Raw genomic sequence first — 15,993 nt, forward strand, 5'->3', positions numbered from 1 at the left:
AATATTTCAAACATAGAACAGCTCAAAAGCAGCTCAAAATCTCAACACCTGTTGCATAAGCTTGGACAAGCGGAAATTTCCAGTTTCCATTTTCTGTAAAACTAAGACACGTATTCATACCTCCAGCAGTGACAGAGAGATTAAATTAACGAGCACTACCGAGGAGATCTGAATCCCATTATTGGAGAAACTACACTGGTATTATGCATTTTCATAAATATTCAGCATCTGCAATCAAAAGAAAGCTTTGGTGTTTACGTATATAATAAAGTTTTAATAATTCACTATCAATATTTCACGCAGAGTGCCACCGTCACTTTCTTCTGGATAAAAGAAAAATACACCAAGAATTTAAAATCCACAACCATTCCACTAGGAATTAAAAAATTCCTTCTGCAGAGAAATGCCTACGGAGAGTACCAGGCTGTTTTTCCAAAAGCCAGGGGCTCCAGGCTCCATCTGCCCGTGGCAGGTGGGTGACTGGCCAGGGCTGCCTCTATTTTGTGTACCCCTCAGCAGGCTCCAGCCTGCAGACCCCACACACTCTTCCCTTCTCCAAAACACGCACCCCGTGGCGCTTGTCCAAAATCTAGAGTACTTTGGCAATGAAATTTTCAAGATTTCTTTTCAGAAAACTTGGAAACCCCACGTGAGTTGCTCTCAGGACATCAGCTGGCCTAGCCATGGGTGGTTGATGGCACCTCCATAAATGCAGCCCCTCAGCCATGAGCAGTCACCCTCTAGAGCACAAAACTGTCAGATTTGGTATTTCACCTGCACCACAAGCAAGAGGGTGCATTGTTACCCTTCCTCCAGAGAACACAGGGTGTGGAACTGGGGTTCTGGCCATGGGGACTGCGGCAGCCTGTGCCTGGAGGAACCCACTGCGTGCCCAAACCCAACCTCCCACAGCAGCTTCCTCACTGCCCTGAAGACACTGATCTTTAAAATGGCAGTAAAAGCCCCAAAGGATGTCAGGGCAGGAGGAGGGAGGGAGGAAAGAAGAGAGAAGAAGAGGAAAAGGAGCAGCAGCACCTTCGGCTGCCGTCATCTCAGCCTGCCGTGGCGGGAGAGAACATATTTTTAATTGCCACTTTAAACACATAAAATACAGGGAAAATCCCAACTTGACCCACAGCAAAGGCTCATCCCTTCTGCTGCAGAGGGAGAGCCATATCATCAAGGGCCACACTGAGCAGACATCAACTTCTGAAGTACAGTCCAGCTGAATAAATAACACAGAAAGTTAATAGCCAAATCCTTTCAGCAGCAGCAGTGCTCTGGGAACCTGATTGGAATTTGAACATTTGCATTGATTTATATTTTTTTTTTCAATGTTACCAGCTGGGAGCAAGTGCTGGAGAGGAGCTACAGGAACAGCTCTGCAGAAACAGGAACAGCTAGCAAAGGATTACCTCCTAAAGGATTATCTTTTAAACAAAGAAAAATTTGGTATACTGCAAACAACTAACTCAAATCAAAAGAAACAGATTAATCCAACAGGATTAACAGGTAAGGCTGCCCTGTACTTTAATGTCCAGACACACTGCTGAGGAACGTGAATGCTTTTATTCAGATGATTTTATTTAGTTGTCAAGCACCTTTTCATAGTCCAAAATAAGAGCTGCCTGTTCAGTTAAAACAAAAGCTTTGATGACTTATCCTACAGCCTCACAAGCAACAGAGATCTCCTGTCTTTTTATAGAGCCCTTTCCTTTACCCTTACACATGTAAGCTCTGATCATACCGTTCTTTTACCTCCCACCAGGAAGATTAGTTGCTGCCTGTACCGCTCCTGAGCTGTGAAATTTCCAGAACTGAGCTCTCTTACTTCCCTCTGGGTGGCAGGGGAAGGTACCAAAAACTGAGATCAAGCTCTTTATGGGCTCGTCTTTCCTGAATTGTTACCACTCATGTAGATTTTACAGCCACGGTATTACATTAATACCAAAAGTAAAACAGCATCAATCTACTAAAATAAAACAGCATCCATGTGTCTGGAAGCAATACAATGATATGCACTTGAGCATCCCTGCCTTACCAGTAGACATGTTAGCAGCATCTCTGACCTGCACCCAAGATTTGTATTGAAATCTACTTGACTATTCTGGCAAACAGAGTAAGGTAAGCACCAAGTTAGAACCATATTTTTTATTAAAAAAAAAAAAAATCTAAAAAAAAAATTTTTTTAGAAGTACCAAGATAAAGCTCCACTCATTTACTAGAATTACATTTTACTATATTTTAATATTTCAGCACTTCTGTTAAAATTGTTTATTAATCACACATTTGAGATTCCCCTGGGGTAAATTAAAAAGCCCAAATACTTAAAAACACAACATAAGGCAGTTCAGCAGATCCTTTATGTTTTAGTCAGCCTCATATATGTGTCAGCCCCTACTCTGACCCAGAGGTGAAATCAAATTCAGCAGCAGTTACAAACCTTACCTCTTGATGATAGGAAAGATTACCAACTTTGGTGATTTTTTTCCATCAAATAAATTTATATGTCCAACTTTTGAACTTATATTCTTTTATAACCAACTAACCTCTGCATTGGTCCAGCATAGATTTCATGTTTGTTTAAGAATGAATTAAGCATTAAGCAAAGACTCACCTCCTCCACCTCCAAGAAGGCTGGAATTAGCTGAAAGAAAAAACAGAAAGGGAATTGTTAGCATTGGGCTTCTTAAATATACATGGAACCAAAACAGAAAATGTCTCATAAGAGATTTTCATTGTTTCAGTAACATTGCTACTCTTATCTTACCTGAAAATATTTAATGCAAAAACAATCACTTATTGTAAAATGCAATCACAATCTTTGCAGTATCTTTGAAAATGTAAGTTAATAAATAAAGCAATACTTCAATTACTAAAGCTAATGCATTGAACAGGTTATAAAAATACAATCCTGCATTTATAACTCTATAAACTATATTCCTTTGTGATTACCAAATTAATTTAAAATTTTCATTGTAGAGAAACTTAAATAGACTTTGATGCAACTTCTGATTATCTCTCCTTGTTTTCTATGTCATGGGGCCTTTGGGGATGACGATGAGAAATCCTGGCTCCATTGATGTAAAAGGGTTTGTGCAATTGAGCTGGGATTTCCCTCTGCAGGCTTAATTGACTCAGCATTGTAACCATCCAGCTACCCAGGCCAGGACTTGATAAATCACTTATGGAAGGCAATTTTCAGAGCATGGTGATACAAGATGGTCCTTCAAATTAAGCTAGCACAATTGGAGTCATGCCAAATATTTTCCTTTCACGGCCTAGGCAGAAACAGAAGGAATGCCTAAGCTTCTAAACCTGCCCTTTAGATGTGTGGGAAACAAATCCTTATTGTATCAGAGTATATTTAAAACAAAGTAAGAGCAAAAAGGAGAGACACAGGTATTTCTTATTGTTTCCTGATGAATAAAGAACAGATACTTCAAACCATGCCCCGCTCCAGGACAAGGGTATATAGCAAGATACACAGAATAAATTAGGTATTTTCTATATCTTATTGTTCATATAGTTTTCCTCTGCTTCTTCAATAGAAGTCTGTAAACAGCAAATTCCCTGCTGTTGGTTTTTTTTTCATCACTTTCTTGAGACTTTTACGTAAAATTAACAACTATCCTTGTTTTCTTCTTTATCAGATATTCTGCAAACACCTTTGATTAATATCCATTTTCAGTTCAAACATTTGCAGCCAGCTTTCCCTGACATTGCAGTAAAACTGCCCTTATCTGAAAGCCAGATTTTCTATCACAACCAAGATCCATTCCAAAGTACTCTACATTACTCAAGAAGTACTTCTACATTAGTCAAAATGCAATGATCTTTAAAGACAAAACAAAAAAAAACCAGCTGTATATCCAGCATAGCTGACCATATCAAATCAAAGCAAACTAACTAAGTTACTCATCCTAGGATTAGCTGTCCTACAGTCACTCAGGAATCATCAAAACCAAGACCTAGAGAGATGTTCTCATGAATTTTTCTCATCCAAGTCTGGTCTGATGACCCTGGAACATTAGATGAAGGAAAATGGGATAGAAAATCCTTTTTTTCTGAAACAAAGTGATTTGGAGCCATTTTCAAAGAAGTGCTTGTTTGGAGACACAAAAAGGTTGGAGCAACAGGCACAAATGGAAAACTTTACAAATAATGGAAAACTTTAAAAAACAACAACACAATTATCTATAAGTGATGAACATCTCTTGGCTATCCTCTCTAAAGTGCTAGCAGGGAACAAATACTGCCATGTATATATTGCCTTTGACAAAGATCTAATGATGGTAATAAAAAATGTGTGCAGACATGTTGCAAAGAACATCAATCTTGCTATATTCACCTATTCTTGCCCTGACTGAAATTTACTATTAAACAAAGAAACAAATAAAACCAGACTCACGTATTTTTACAGCTGCTTCCCAAGACCTCCTGTAACAGGTAACATCACTTTCCCTGCAGTAAAAAGTAGTTATCTGCTATAGAAATCAGTAGAGCTCTTATCAGAAGAAACTAAAAGGAGCCAAGTGTCATCTACTGCCTGCTATTCCTCCTCTTTTTTTTAGCACTGTAGAATACACCTACAATTAAACTGTTCTAATCCATAAATGAGTCACGTCCTAGAATTTCAGTTATTATGTTTGAGAGACTTGAGACACACAGCTAAAACCTGTTACCAAAGTTTCCACTGCTAAAAAAGTTTCTTCGGATACCCAGCCAACATCCCCATTGCAAACTTTCATTCAATGGCTTCTCAGAGAATTATGTTTCTCTCATTAAGTTTTCCTGACAATGTTCATCTTTCCAATGCTTTTCAAAATGTTCTTAACAACATATAATGTAAGTTAGCACCACACACTTCTCTATAGAAACAGTAAAAACAGTTAGAATGGATTTTTGGCTGCAATGCATCTACTACAGCTATTAAAAATGCAATAATAATTCACAGGCACTCTTTTTTTAAAAAATTTTGCTTGCATAATAGAAGGAAAATCAAACCATTTTCCTATGATTCCAGGAAAGACTGATTTATATTTAGTTTCTTTTCTAGAAAGATAACGTGTCAAAAAGCAATAATTTTTATTTTCAGATTTTTCAGACTCTCCCTGAAAGGCTCAATAAAAAACACGTCTCTTTCCGTATTTGGGAAAGTCTTACCACTACAGAAGTAACTTGTCACTTAGCACCTAATGAATCTTCTCCCACCCAGAGGTCAGCACAGCCCCATGGCTGCAATCACATCGTGTTATGTTGGAGTGAGCACGGCCTCTCCTCTCAGTCCCTCTGCGCTCATCTGCAGCTGCATTTTGTACATCAGTGCTCCCAAACCATCAAGCCTTGGAAAACACTTTGGAAGCTGTTCCTGCTGTAGAGCTTCAACTATGGGCAGCTCTATGAGCAGCCAGAAGGTCTCAGGAAGCTTTCAACCTCCAGAATTGACAGAGTTGGAATTGCCCCGCAGGTCACACCGCTGCAGCTCCTCTCACTCGGAGCATGACCAGCCTTAGGTGGAACACCTCACACCATGTGCCCCAAGAAGCTGCCCATGTCCCATCCCTGGCAGTGCTCCCAGCTGCACTGGGTGGAACTCTGAGCAATCTGATCTAGTGGAAGGTGTCCCTACCCATGGACATCTTTAAGGGCCTTTCCAAGCCAAACCACTCTCTGATTCTACGATTTTATGACTGCACAGATTGTAAATCCATCTTGGCTAACCCCTTGTCCTCATTTCTCTTTTCCAGAGCTGCACAAGATTCTCAAGGTACAGGAGACTTGGGGTGGGAGGAAATAGGAAGACTGAATTCCAACCAAGTTACCAAGGCAAAGAAAAATAAGAGAGCAAACAAGAGTAACAGGGGCTCCAAAGAAATTTGAGTAAAGGCTTCTTGCACCTCATTTCAGTCCCCTATCACCCTTTCAAAGTGACCTGCCCAACCTCTCTGAAACTACCTCCTTAAAAACTACAGTCCCCAATAGACACCTGGGCATTAACTCTGAAAATCTACTCACAATACAAACTTGAAACATTATTTTAATACATACAGAGTGGTCAGGCAGCCAGCAGACTACGGACTGCCGTGCCAGACTGAAATACAGCACACACTGATAGAGCCCCATCCTAAACACCATGGGTGACAGCCCTCAAGAGGCAGCAGAGGTGAGAGTTCATCTAATTTTAAGTGGTTTTGCCTACACCAGTAACACAGACTTCAATTAAAAAAAAAGAAAAAAAAAAAGAAAAAAAAAAAGCACCATATCTGGGGACAAGTTCCTGTGGTTTCCTTTAAATACTGGTTTCACAATGACACAAATTACAGCTCTAGAGATGCTGTGCATCACCAGTGCTCTAAAAGGAGACTTGAATGCTGCATTCTCAGAGACAGATCTCATCTTCACAGTCTGTCTCAGTACAGTGAACAGAAATACATCTAGAAGTGTTAAGATGGCTTTCAGCCCTTTAGCTCTAGGTTTCTTTTTAATAGGGACATTAGAACCATTAGCAGAAAAAGTGTTTCCACAAAGTTCAGCCTCATCTCTAAGAAAAAATCCCCTCTAAAAAAAATCACTCAACAAAAAAACAGTATCTAATCACTAAGGATAACGATTTAGCCCTTAATGAGATGTTTATAGCCCCAGATTCAACCAGAAATTCGGTATTTCAAATTACTTAAAAGCTCAATGGACTAGATATATATGCTTTTTAACAGCACCAGGGCAGCCCTACTAAAGAAACCCAGTGAACACTGATCTGCTGTACCCTGAGAATTCAACTCTTGCTTTAAGAAACTAAATTCTTTCCAAAAAACTAGTGTGGGGAGAGAAGAGAAAAAAAGAAAATAAAAGACCTGGAAGGAAAGAATTTAAAGTAAGCTTTGTTGCTCATTATGGAATACCCACAATGAAAGCTCAGGTTACTAAAATGTACAAATTTTAATAATGAATATACCAGCACATTTAAAAATAAGAACTGGATATCAATGTTTTAAATCTCAGCCTTTTAATGAGTTATGTTGTATCGCTTTCCAACACTTTTTTGACTGAATGAGCAGACCAGAAACTCTGATGTTTTATGGTATTAATATTGTATTTAATGTATATTATGTATTAATATCTTCATCACTGTTCTCTTTACAAGAACATTCTTGCCAAACAGTAAGGTCATTTGAAATTTTGAGGAAAGCAACTGAATTCTGAAGAAGTTCACCTCAAACAAAACTGAGAATCTTCCTGCACTGCTAGCCAGAGCATACAAAAAGTGAAGGATGTATATATGGGTTGGTTAAACAGGCATTTGCAGGCACAGAATTATTTTTTTCTGCTGTCAATTATGAGGAATTTTGAGAATAGGAAAGATGTGAATAGCCTTTTTTTGATGTCTCTGGAGATAACGCACTTTTAGCTTTGTTAACAACACAGCTGAATAACTGGTTACTTTTTGTTGGCATATACTCATCTGACAACAATTTAAGAACATAAATTCTTCTGGGAGCATGTCTTTGTCAAGTATTAATGGCACTAGTAACTTAAATTGACATCTATGTCATGCAGCCATGCATCTGTCAGTATAATAAAAATATACTTTTAAAAGAGTAGTTGATATTGTCTGACTTTGGCAGCAGATGTTTGAGCTTATTTTGATGTAAAAAAGATTGAATATTTTTGTCAATACTTTCTAATTGTGAAATTTATTCAAGAAGACATCTTTATAACTGGCAGTATTGTAAGATGCAAGGCATTCTATTGCCTCAGACACCATTTTTATTCATCAATAAAACATCATAAGAGGCAGCTGGTGAGCAGAGTAACAGTAATTTATGGAATGGGAAGCTACATTTCTTCTACGTGTTTTGTGAGACATCCTTACCTGTCACCGTATTTCGTTTCATCTTCTCTCAAAAACCAGAGAGAACAAAGACGAGTGAGATAACAGCTGCACCTTGTACATCCAAACATTTTTAGTGAGAGATGTGTTTGGGTGCCTTAAAATAAAAAGCTTTAGACTTAAAGATCATGAAGTCATTTTGCAGCAGGTATAGTAAATAAAACACAGTCACCACTCTTATTTAAAATGCTTCCCTCCATACAAAGCCACAGCAATCAAGAGAGGCAAAATAACATTACAACAACAGAGTGGGCAAAGTCTGTCAGTGGCTAACGATGCAAAGCAGAAACTACTGGAAATTAGAAAACCACTAGGCCTACAAAAATAAGATTACTTAAAACCATACTCCAGAAACAGCTCCAGAATACAGGTGGAACAATTTACAGAAGATTTCAGCAAACAAGTTGCTCCTCTCCAGGTTTGCTTACTTTTAATGTGTGATCAAGAGCACATCATACTCTCAATACACACTCAAAAGACTTCAGCTCCATGTACTAAAAAATCTCTTCTGCCCATAAACCCCTCTGTAAACAGAAGCAATGGTCTACACCCAGTCTCATTTTATTCATAATAGGAAGTACCAACTTCAAGCTCTCTTTCTAAAAAGCCAAGATCCCTAGAAGCATGACAGAACAATTCAGCTCATGGAGTTTCCACCATCTTTATTTTACCAAAACAGATGATGTGGGATACTACAGAAGGGGTCGAGTTTTCCATGTCTTACCTTTTTTTCAGATACTGAAACTGCACAGTACAAGTTAAAGATTAAAAAAAAAAAAAAAACCCTAATGGAAGGGTTTATGCAATTAGATGCACAGGGTTTGTATTTGGAACCAATAAAATGGCTTTGTGGCTCATTTGTCACAATCTGTGATATTCTCTTCCCCACTCATAAATTCTGTACAGAGGACAGATTTCTTAAACTAAGGTCTGCTATCTCTGCAAATAAAGTAGCCATTGTCTCTAATTTCAGGCTTGTAAAGGGTATGTCAGAGGTAGGAGAAAAAAATAATCAGCGTACTAGAAAGTGCTCTGGAGTTAATCCTGTCAAGGAAATTGCCTTCACAATATTCTGAATTCAATAAGGAAACAATAACTGTCATAAGGTCTCAGTTATTTTGCTTCTTCTAATACATTACCAACTCAATATATGATGTGCATTTATGCAAGAAGGTTATTCTTAAAAGTTATATATTGCATCCATTAAGCTTAATCAGTCATATGCAAAGCACCTCTGAAATCTGATATGAAGAGCAAAAAAACCCCCCCAAAATGCAGGCAAGGCACCAGTCAGCAGCATGGGACAGAAATGAGCACACAGCTATTAGGATAACATTTTCAACTTGGCCTAATCAGAGGCATAACTTCAAAGCAGAGGGAGCAGAATGACATGTTTTTTACCATACAGTGAAGTACAGTAATTGCTTTAATGCAGGGTGAAAGAAAATTAACAGAAATTGAAGTTGACTAACACATCCTGAGAAAAATCCATGAGAGAAGGTGTTTGGCCCAGAGTACTTCCTAAATGCTGCTGTATAAACTTCCATATGGACTGAAGTTTAGGCTGCAGCTTTAAAAGAAGCCTAAACTTTGCAGTAGCCTGAGGACTCCACCAAAATTGCTTCTTGGTGGGGAAGTCAGACAACCACAAAAGAAATGTAACTTAAAAGAATATTCCAAAAACCAAATGAACTTGTTTTTTAAGAATGGTCCTAAACTACACAAAACACTTCCAAGTGAAATTTTTGCAAAAACAACAGTTCACACTTTCCTACCAATGAAATTCATATTTTTCATACGCACACAGTGGTATTAATTTCAGCTGGACATGACCATCTATTCCAAATGAAAAGAAATAAAGTGATGCAGAAGAAGAAGGTTTCCTGCCAGTGCCTCAAGAAGGACAGTTAGAAGAACCTGTTTGATGAGGCTGATGTCATCCTTGGGAGGGAGAAGACAACAAACTTGTTGAATCAGAAGCTGCAGTGTGATGGGAAGGAATCAGAATAGGCTAAAAGTGGCAGGTCAGCACACAAAGATCCATGGCCATGTTTTGTGTGTGCCCCTTCACAGAAGCCATGGGCATTTCCCCATTCCTCTCATTTTGGGAAACATCAGAAAAGCTCAAACCAGGAATAATTTCATTCTAAAACACAGGGTGATAAATGGTCACACGCACTACCAGATGATAAAGGGAAAGAGATGAATTAAGATTTCATCCATTTTGTGCATCAGTTTGTGGTTTGCTCAGCCACTTGAAACTTACCTTCTAGATGATGAAGGTATTTAACAATCTAGCTGAGCTGAAATGTAAAGCAACAGGAACTTCTTTCAGTGCAGAATAATGAGGACAAAAATATTCAGGTCTACTACAGCCCATTCTTCATCACACAGTTTAGGCCATTTGTGTGGTTTGTAAATGTAACATTAAAGGGAATCAAAGTGCTGCAAGTACATAATTAATCCATTTAAGTAGAATCATCATCAATATTTAAAAGCCTATGCAAAATAAAGTAAGACGTGGTCCAAGGTTCTACTAGCACAATTTAAAAAACAGTTTTGGTAGTAATTATTCCAAAATAATTAGAGAAATTTATATAACTCATGCATCTTTCTAGTATCCCAAAGGAACTGGAATATGTTATCTGGAAAACAGGGAAAAAAAATCAGAGTGAAGTTCTTCAAGCTCTTGTTGCTTTTGTCTTTTCAAAATTACAGCCAGCTCTGAACCTACCAAAGTCTACCAGTATCTTATGACCTTTTTCTTCTATTGTTAATTTTTAAAATATAGCTATGGTACTTATCACTATGTAGCTTATCACTAGGTTCCATTTCAATATTTTGTGACAAGAAAACTGCCTAATATTTGAGTCCTCTAAGGAAAATGTCAGATTGCAAAAAGCTGTAATAAAGAAACAGTCACCTTCTGAAAATGAAAGCAAAGCTAAAAGGCAAGAAAAAATAACATATTTCGGTCCTGAAACATTAATATTCACCATTCAGGCTTCAAATCAATTTTAAAAACCTTAATTTGTTATGAAATGAAGGACCACTGCTGAAAATAAACTACCTGGGGCCTTGTCCTGCCATTTTTCCATGGGGAAACCAGCAGAAAGAGCTTCCCTGTGCTGCAGGCACATCCCACACTGCTCCTGCTTTACTCACAGCCAAACCAAGCTAGGGTAGTCATGGCTCCAGCTGCAGGGCAACCTCAGTGGGTGTATTTTCAAGTCAAAGTAGTACATGTCCACACCACTGTTTTTTTCTTAGGGTAGTAACACTCATGAACAATTCAGTTTTAAAAAAAAAAAAGAAGAAGACACACCTGATGTCCTACAAAACAGAAACAGCCCTGGTGTTTTGGTTGGGTATGGTTTGGTTTTTTTCAGCTACACAGACAAGACTTCACTTGCAACTTTTGCCTCCAAGTTAGAGGAAGGCAAGCTGTTATTGCACTGTTTTTGCAAGAGCAGCCTGGAAGGAAGATTTTGACAATGAATTACAAGCTCCTGCAAGCAACTAGCACAGACTTGTAGGAGCTGAAGAGTCTGCAAAGCACTGAAGTCGACTTTAAAATGTGTCCAACTGGGTGAGTGTAACATGCTCTGCACATGATTGTGTTGCATCACCTCTAATGATCCTTTCTTTATATAGCCTGAAATTAGAGGCAGCTCCCACTGTGGTCAGTGGGAGCCACATTACAGAAGAAAGAGAGTATCTGGTTATGTATTTTGAGTCGTGGGGGTATTGTTTTCAAACACAGGCCCAAGCTGTTCCTATAGGGCTAAATACTTGTATAACAACAGTCATGTACTCCTTTGTAAGGGAAAGTGGAACTTAATAACCTCAGTATTTCAGCCAAACCAGAAATAATGCATTATGGTAAAATATGGACCAGACATCATACTCTACCTCTAAGAATCTTGTCCCAAGTATTTCTCTATCCTGCTGTCAAATATACTATCCATACTATCTTATCTGTTTCAAAAAGTTATAGCCTAAAAAAAATCTGGAGAAGACCATAAAAGACAGTAAGAATAAAGTGTAGCCATCAACTTACTCTATCAGAGACATCAGAAATTGCCCCTTTTATGATAAAAGTAAGTCAGCTTAGTCAGATCGATCATCCTCTCCATTTTACTGCTCTTGGAATGTACAGTCCATGACACATCTTAAAATGGAGAAACATAAACTAAAGTTTGAAAAAAAATACAGTAAAAAAATACTGTTAGCTTACCATTTTCACATTCCCTACAAACTTTAAAAACTCTATTCAGGAACTTTAAAGAAAAGGAAGATCACAAATAATCAAAACGATGGGAAGGCCTGAAGATATTTTCAAAGGCATGACAGAGCCAAAAGCCCAGATGAAATCCCTGGCAATGACAGATTTTAGATTGTGTGGGACAGCTCTTTGTTCCTGTCAGCTTGTGGAGGGTTTCTAATCTCTCCTAGCTGCAGATGCTCACGGTTTGTGATTTATCCCAACAAGCATCAGATCGAGCCGTGCTGTGTGGTTACTTCCCAAGCAAACAGTGCCCTGCACCCCATTTCCCTGGCCACCACCTCTGCACCTGCTCCTTGTGCTCCCCATGGCTGCCTGAGTAAAAAAGCAAGGAGTCCATCTGTTATACTCTTAAGATCCCTCTTTAAGACTACGATTACAGGCACTTCTTAATGATAAAGGAAATTAAAGCTATTACCCAAAACTTTGCAGTAAATAGGCAATGCTGCTATAAAGTTGTGTATTCCAGCAGGTAATATCTGGTAGAAGCAGCACTAAGGCTTTGATGAAAAATTTACTGAGGTTATGCTGGACAAGGAGCTTTCATTTTCTGTGAAGCACAACAGGAGGGCAGGATGTCGCACTGTCAATGCTGATAATGCCGTGCAGACAAAAAAAAAACCAAAAAACATCAAGTTGCAACTCCTAATCAATAACTTCATCATATAGGCACCAGTGGGTCACCCTTAGCATTTCATGTCCTTGCTTCCTGCTGATTCCACTGGTCAATTTAGACATGGAAATGTTGCCTGTATCAAGCAGGACTCGTGCTACCTGGTCATCTATGGCTATTCCCAGTTAGGCAGTGTATTTCCATCATCTAGAGGAGACAAGACTTTGGGATGCAGAGCACATCTGGAAGACTGATTTCCCTACACAGCTGATGATGACAGGCAGGCACTGTCCGGTGGCAGTGTGGGACATCTGTGTTTTGTGAACCCAAGAGAGATGATGGGAATTCACCCTCTGGTGGAAAAGATGCTTGTGGTTAATTTACCACCATCACCACAAGCACTTCCTCCACAAATCCTTTCAGACATAACCACTACCCAAAGCCGCAAGAACTGCTCATACTTGCTATTTTTGCTACTTTTTTGTTTTCATTGCTTCTAGTCACAGTTTGCCCACTAATTCAAGAGTAGTATCAGCACATAAAACAAGTAATAGAACACATCAGCCCCTTTGCCTGGGCCAGAACTCAATCACAAGTTATTTTGTATAGTCTACAAAGTATTCTCACTGTGAGTTTCAATAAAAAATACTGTGGTTCTTGAATCAGAGCTTAGGACTGAGAACAAGAAAGAAAAATCCTACAAACAATTTCTACAGATAAATAAACCAAAGATAAATTGGGGAAAGCTGATTAATCACTTCAAAGTATGCTGCTCCTTTTCTGTGCTGTTACTGAGCATTTTTAAAGTGCTGCTTAAATAAGGACTTCTATGCCTTTGGTTTACCAATCTTCCTGTAAGGCAAAAAGGGAGACAAATACATCTAGCTCAAAAACCCCGCTGGGATGAACATTGGTTCAAAGACCACAGTGGTCCAAGTTGAATCTTTTTTTTTCCAAAATGCTGCAATATTTACAGTCCATCTTGAGCAACTTTCTAACACCTTGCTGTTAACGAGATGATATTTTAATGAGTTCTTTTTCCTTCTATACTTTACCTCGAGGAAAAATCAAGATCTTAAGAAGCTCCAAGCTTCTACACAGACCATTTGAATCCAGGATTAGTATGTAACTCCCAATGGTCTATTCCACGTCTAGGAAATACAAACAAGGATGCTATAATCTAATCTGTGCAGAGCAAACACTTCATTTCTCTATTCTAATACTGCTAGAGTGATTTATGAGGCAGCTGAGTAATTCTGAAAAATGTACTAAGAAAACAAAGACAAAATTAGGCTAAGTACAGACATTGTTTATATGAATACAGAGACCAGTAGTGTCAAAGGATATCACAGGCATCTTATGCCATACATAAGCACATCTATGAAACAGGTAAACTATGTTTTTATGGCTGTTCAGAAAAGAAAAAGATGAATCATCTTTTATAGCTCTATATAAAATTACTTTTCTAGTGGCAATTAATAGAGAGAGGCCCCAGAATACCAGTCACATGCTCTAACCATCAGGGAGAAATAAATTATATGACAATAAAACCCCCCAAACTTTAGTGAATACAGAAAATTCTGTTTTCTCTTGAAAAGCAGCCACATCAATCACACATTCTCTACGCACATTAGCAAAGAGATGGCTCGGTGGAGCTCGAGAGGATCTGCTGTCCCCAAAGCATCAGGTAGGGAGACTGCAGTCTGAATCCCACATGAATAAACACCCTGCATAAGTTTATGGTCATTACTTGCAAGAAAAGATGTCCTGTTAATTTATTCTGACATAATGCTGATAGAATTCCTACCAATACGTATAACACCTACCAACAGTCCCAAAATGTTACCAGAGTATGTTAGAGGCAGCAAAATCCACAGTGATCTGGCTGGAATAAGGGATTGCACTGAAGCATGGCTCTTTTCTTCCCCCAAAGTCTCAGGCAGTCTTTTCTTTATACTTCAAACAAATTAAATCTACTGCAATCAATGATTATAGTTTTTCCTTCAATCAGCCCATACTCCTCTAGGAAATTAACTTAGCTATTAAAAGCCTAAAGGCTGGAAAGGAACCTAGTTAGATGAGTTTTACCTCCTCTGTATTGCCTGTGTAATCAAATGCAGTTTCCCCACCAGTTTAATTCTAATCAGTTTAATTACTGAAAATTTCAACAACAACAACAAAAAAAACTTTAATTCTTACACTAGAACAAAGGAGAAAAGCTACACATGGTAGCAGAAGACAACTGGGTGACAACACTTTGATACTGCACGAGGGAGAGGAAATGACCAAAAATAAAGACAAATTCCAATATTCCTGAGACAACGGCTATCAGACTGAGGAGGAGGAAACAGCAAGCTATGAGCCAAGAATAAAACTCAGCACAGACTATTTCCAAGGCGTGAAGTTGTGGGGAGAGTTCATTACTTCAGTATTGCAACACTTCGATTACAGGACTTGTGTAGATCCACTGAGTCTTAATTTGTATATTAATATATAATATTGTATATTAATAATAATAATGAGTATTTCCTACTCAGTCTTTTGGCCCTATATAAAAGTCTTTTTGCTGTATTATGAGAACAGTGAAATGAAAGGTGTCTTAAGCAAGTCTTTTGGACACACATGGCGGTATCCAGATATATTTAGAGAGAAAGAATGTTTCCTTCACCTGATTTCCATAGCAAAAGTATTTTTTACTGTTGTGAAACTCCCCATTTAAAAAGAAATTATTTCATGGTATGTTTCTCTTACCTCTTGCCATAAGAAAACATCCATGCTGATCAGAGCAATGAAAGGCAATATAATGCCTTTATTTCATCTGAAATACCCAAAACATAAACTAAATCCATTCTTATATTGTATCTATTTCCCATTTCTCATTTCTCCTCTTCGTCCTTAATGGCTTTGCTGTCTACTTCACAATTTTAAGGACCTCAATCAAGGCCACTTTAAATCTTCTCCATCCAGATGACTAATCCCAGTAATCCCATTTAAACTGCTAGTTTACATTCTACTAATACTGCATAGCCATCTGATCTGTGCAAGGAAGGGGTAGGAGCAGGCTGGTGATTCTTACTAGAAGACATTGCAATCCCTGCACAAGCAGAACTGCCATAAATCAAGGATTGGTGCTGGTAAGAGAGATAGTGGCATTTAAGTCTAAAAATATTGGAACAAGTTATTTTATTTTTGCTGAATTCACCA

General features: G+C 38.3%; 1 protein-coding gene across 3 annotated transcripts in view; it reads right to left on the reverse strand.

The window, feature by feature from the left end:
* Nucleotides 1-15,993, reverse strand: part of MACROD2 (mono-ADP ribosylhydrolase 2) — an 858,369-nt gene that overhangs the window by 675,590 nt on the left and 166,786 nt on the right. For all 3 annotated transcript variants that reach the window (XM_058834012.1, XM_058834013.1, XM_058834011.1), the window contains exon 4: nt 2,618-2,647. In XM_058834012.1, the coding sequence (XP_058689995.1) occupies nt 2,618-2,647 (30 nt within the window). The remainder of the gene's footprint in view (nt 1-2,617; nt 2,648-15,993) is intronic.

Source organism: Poecile atricapillus, chromosome 3 (genome assembly GCF_030490865.1).
Source record: "Poecile atricapillus isolate bPoeAtr1 chromosome 3, bPoeAtr1.hap1, whole genome shotgun sequence".
NCBI lineage: Eukaryota > Metazoa > Chordata > Aves > Passeriformes > Paridae > Poecile > Poecile atricapillus.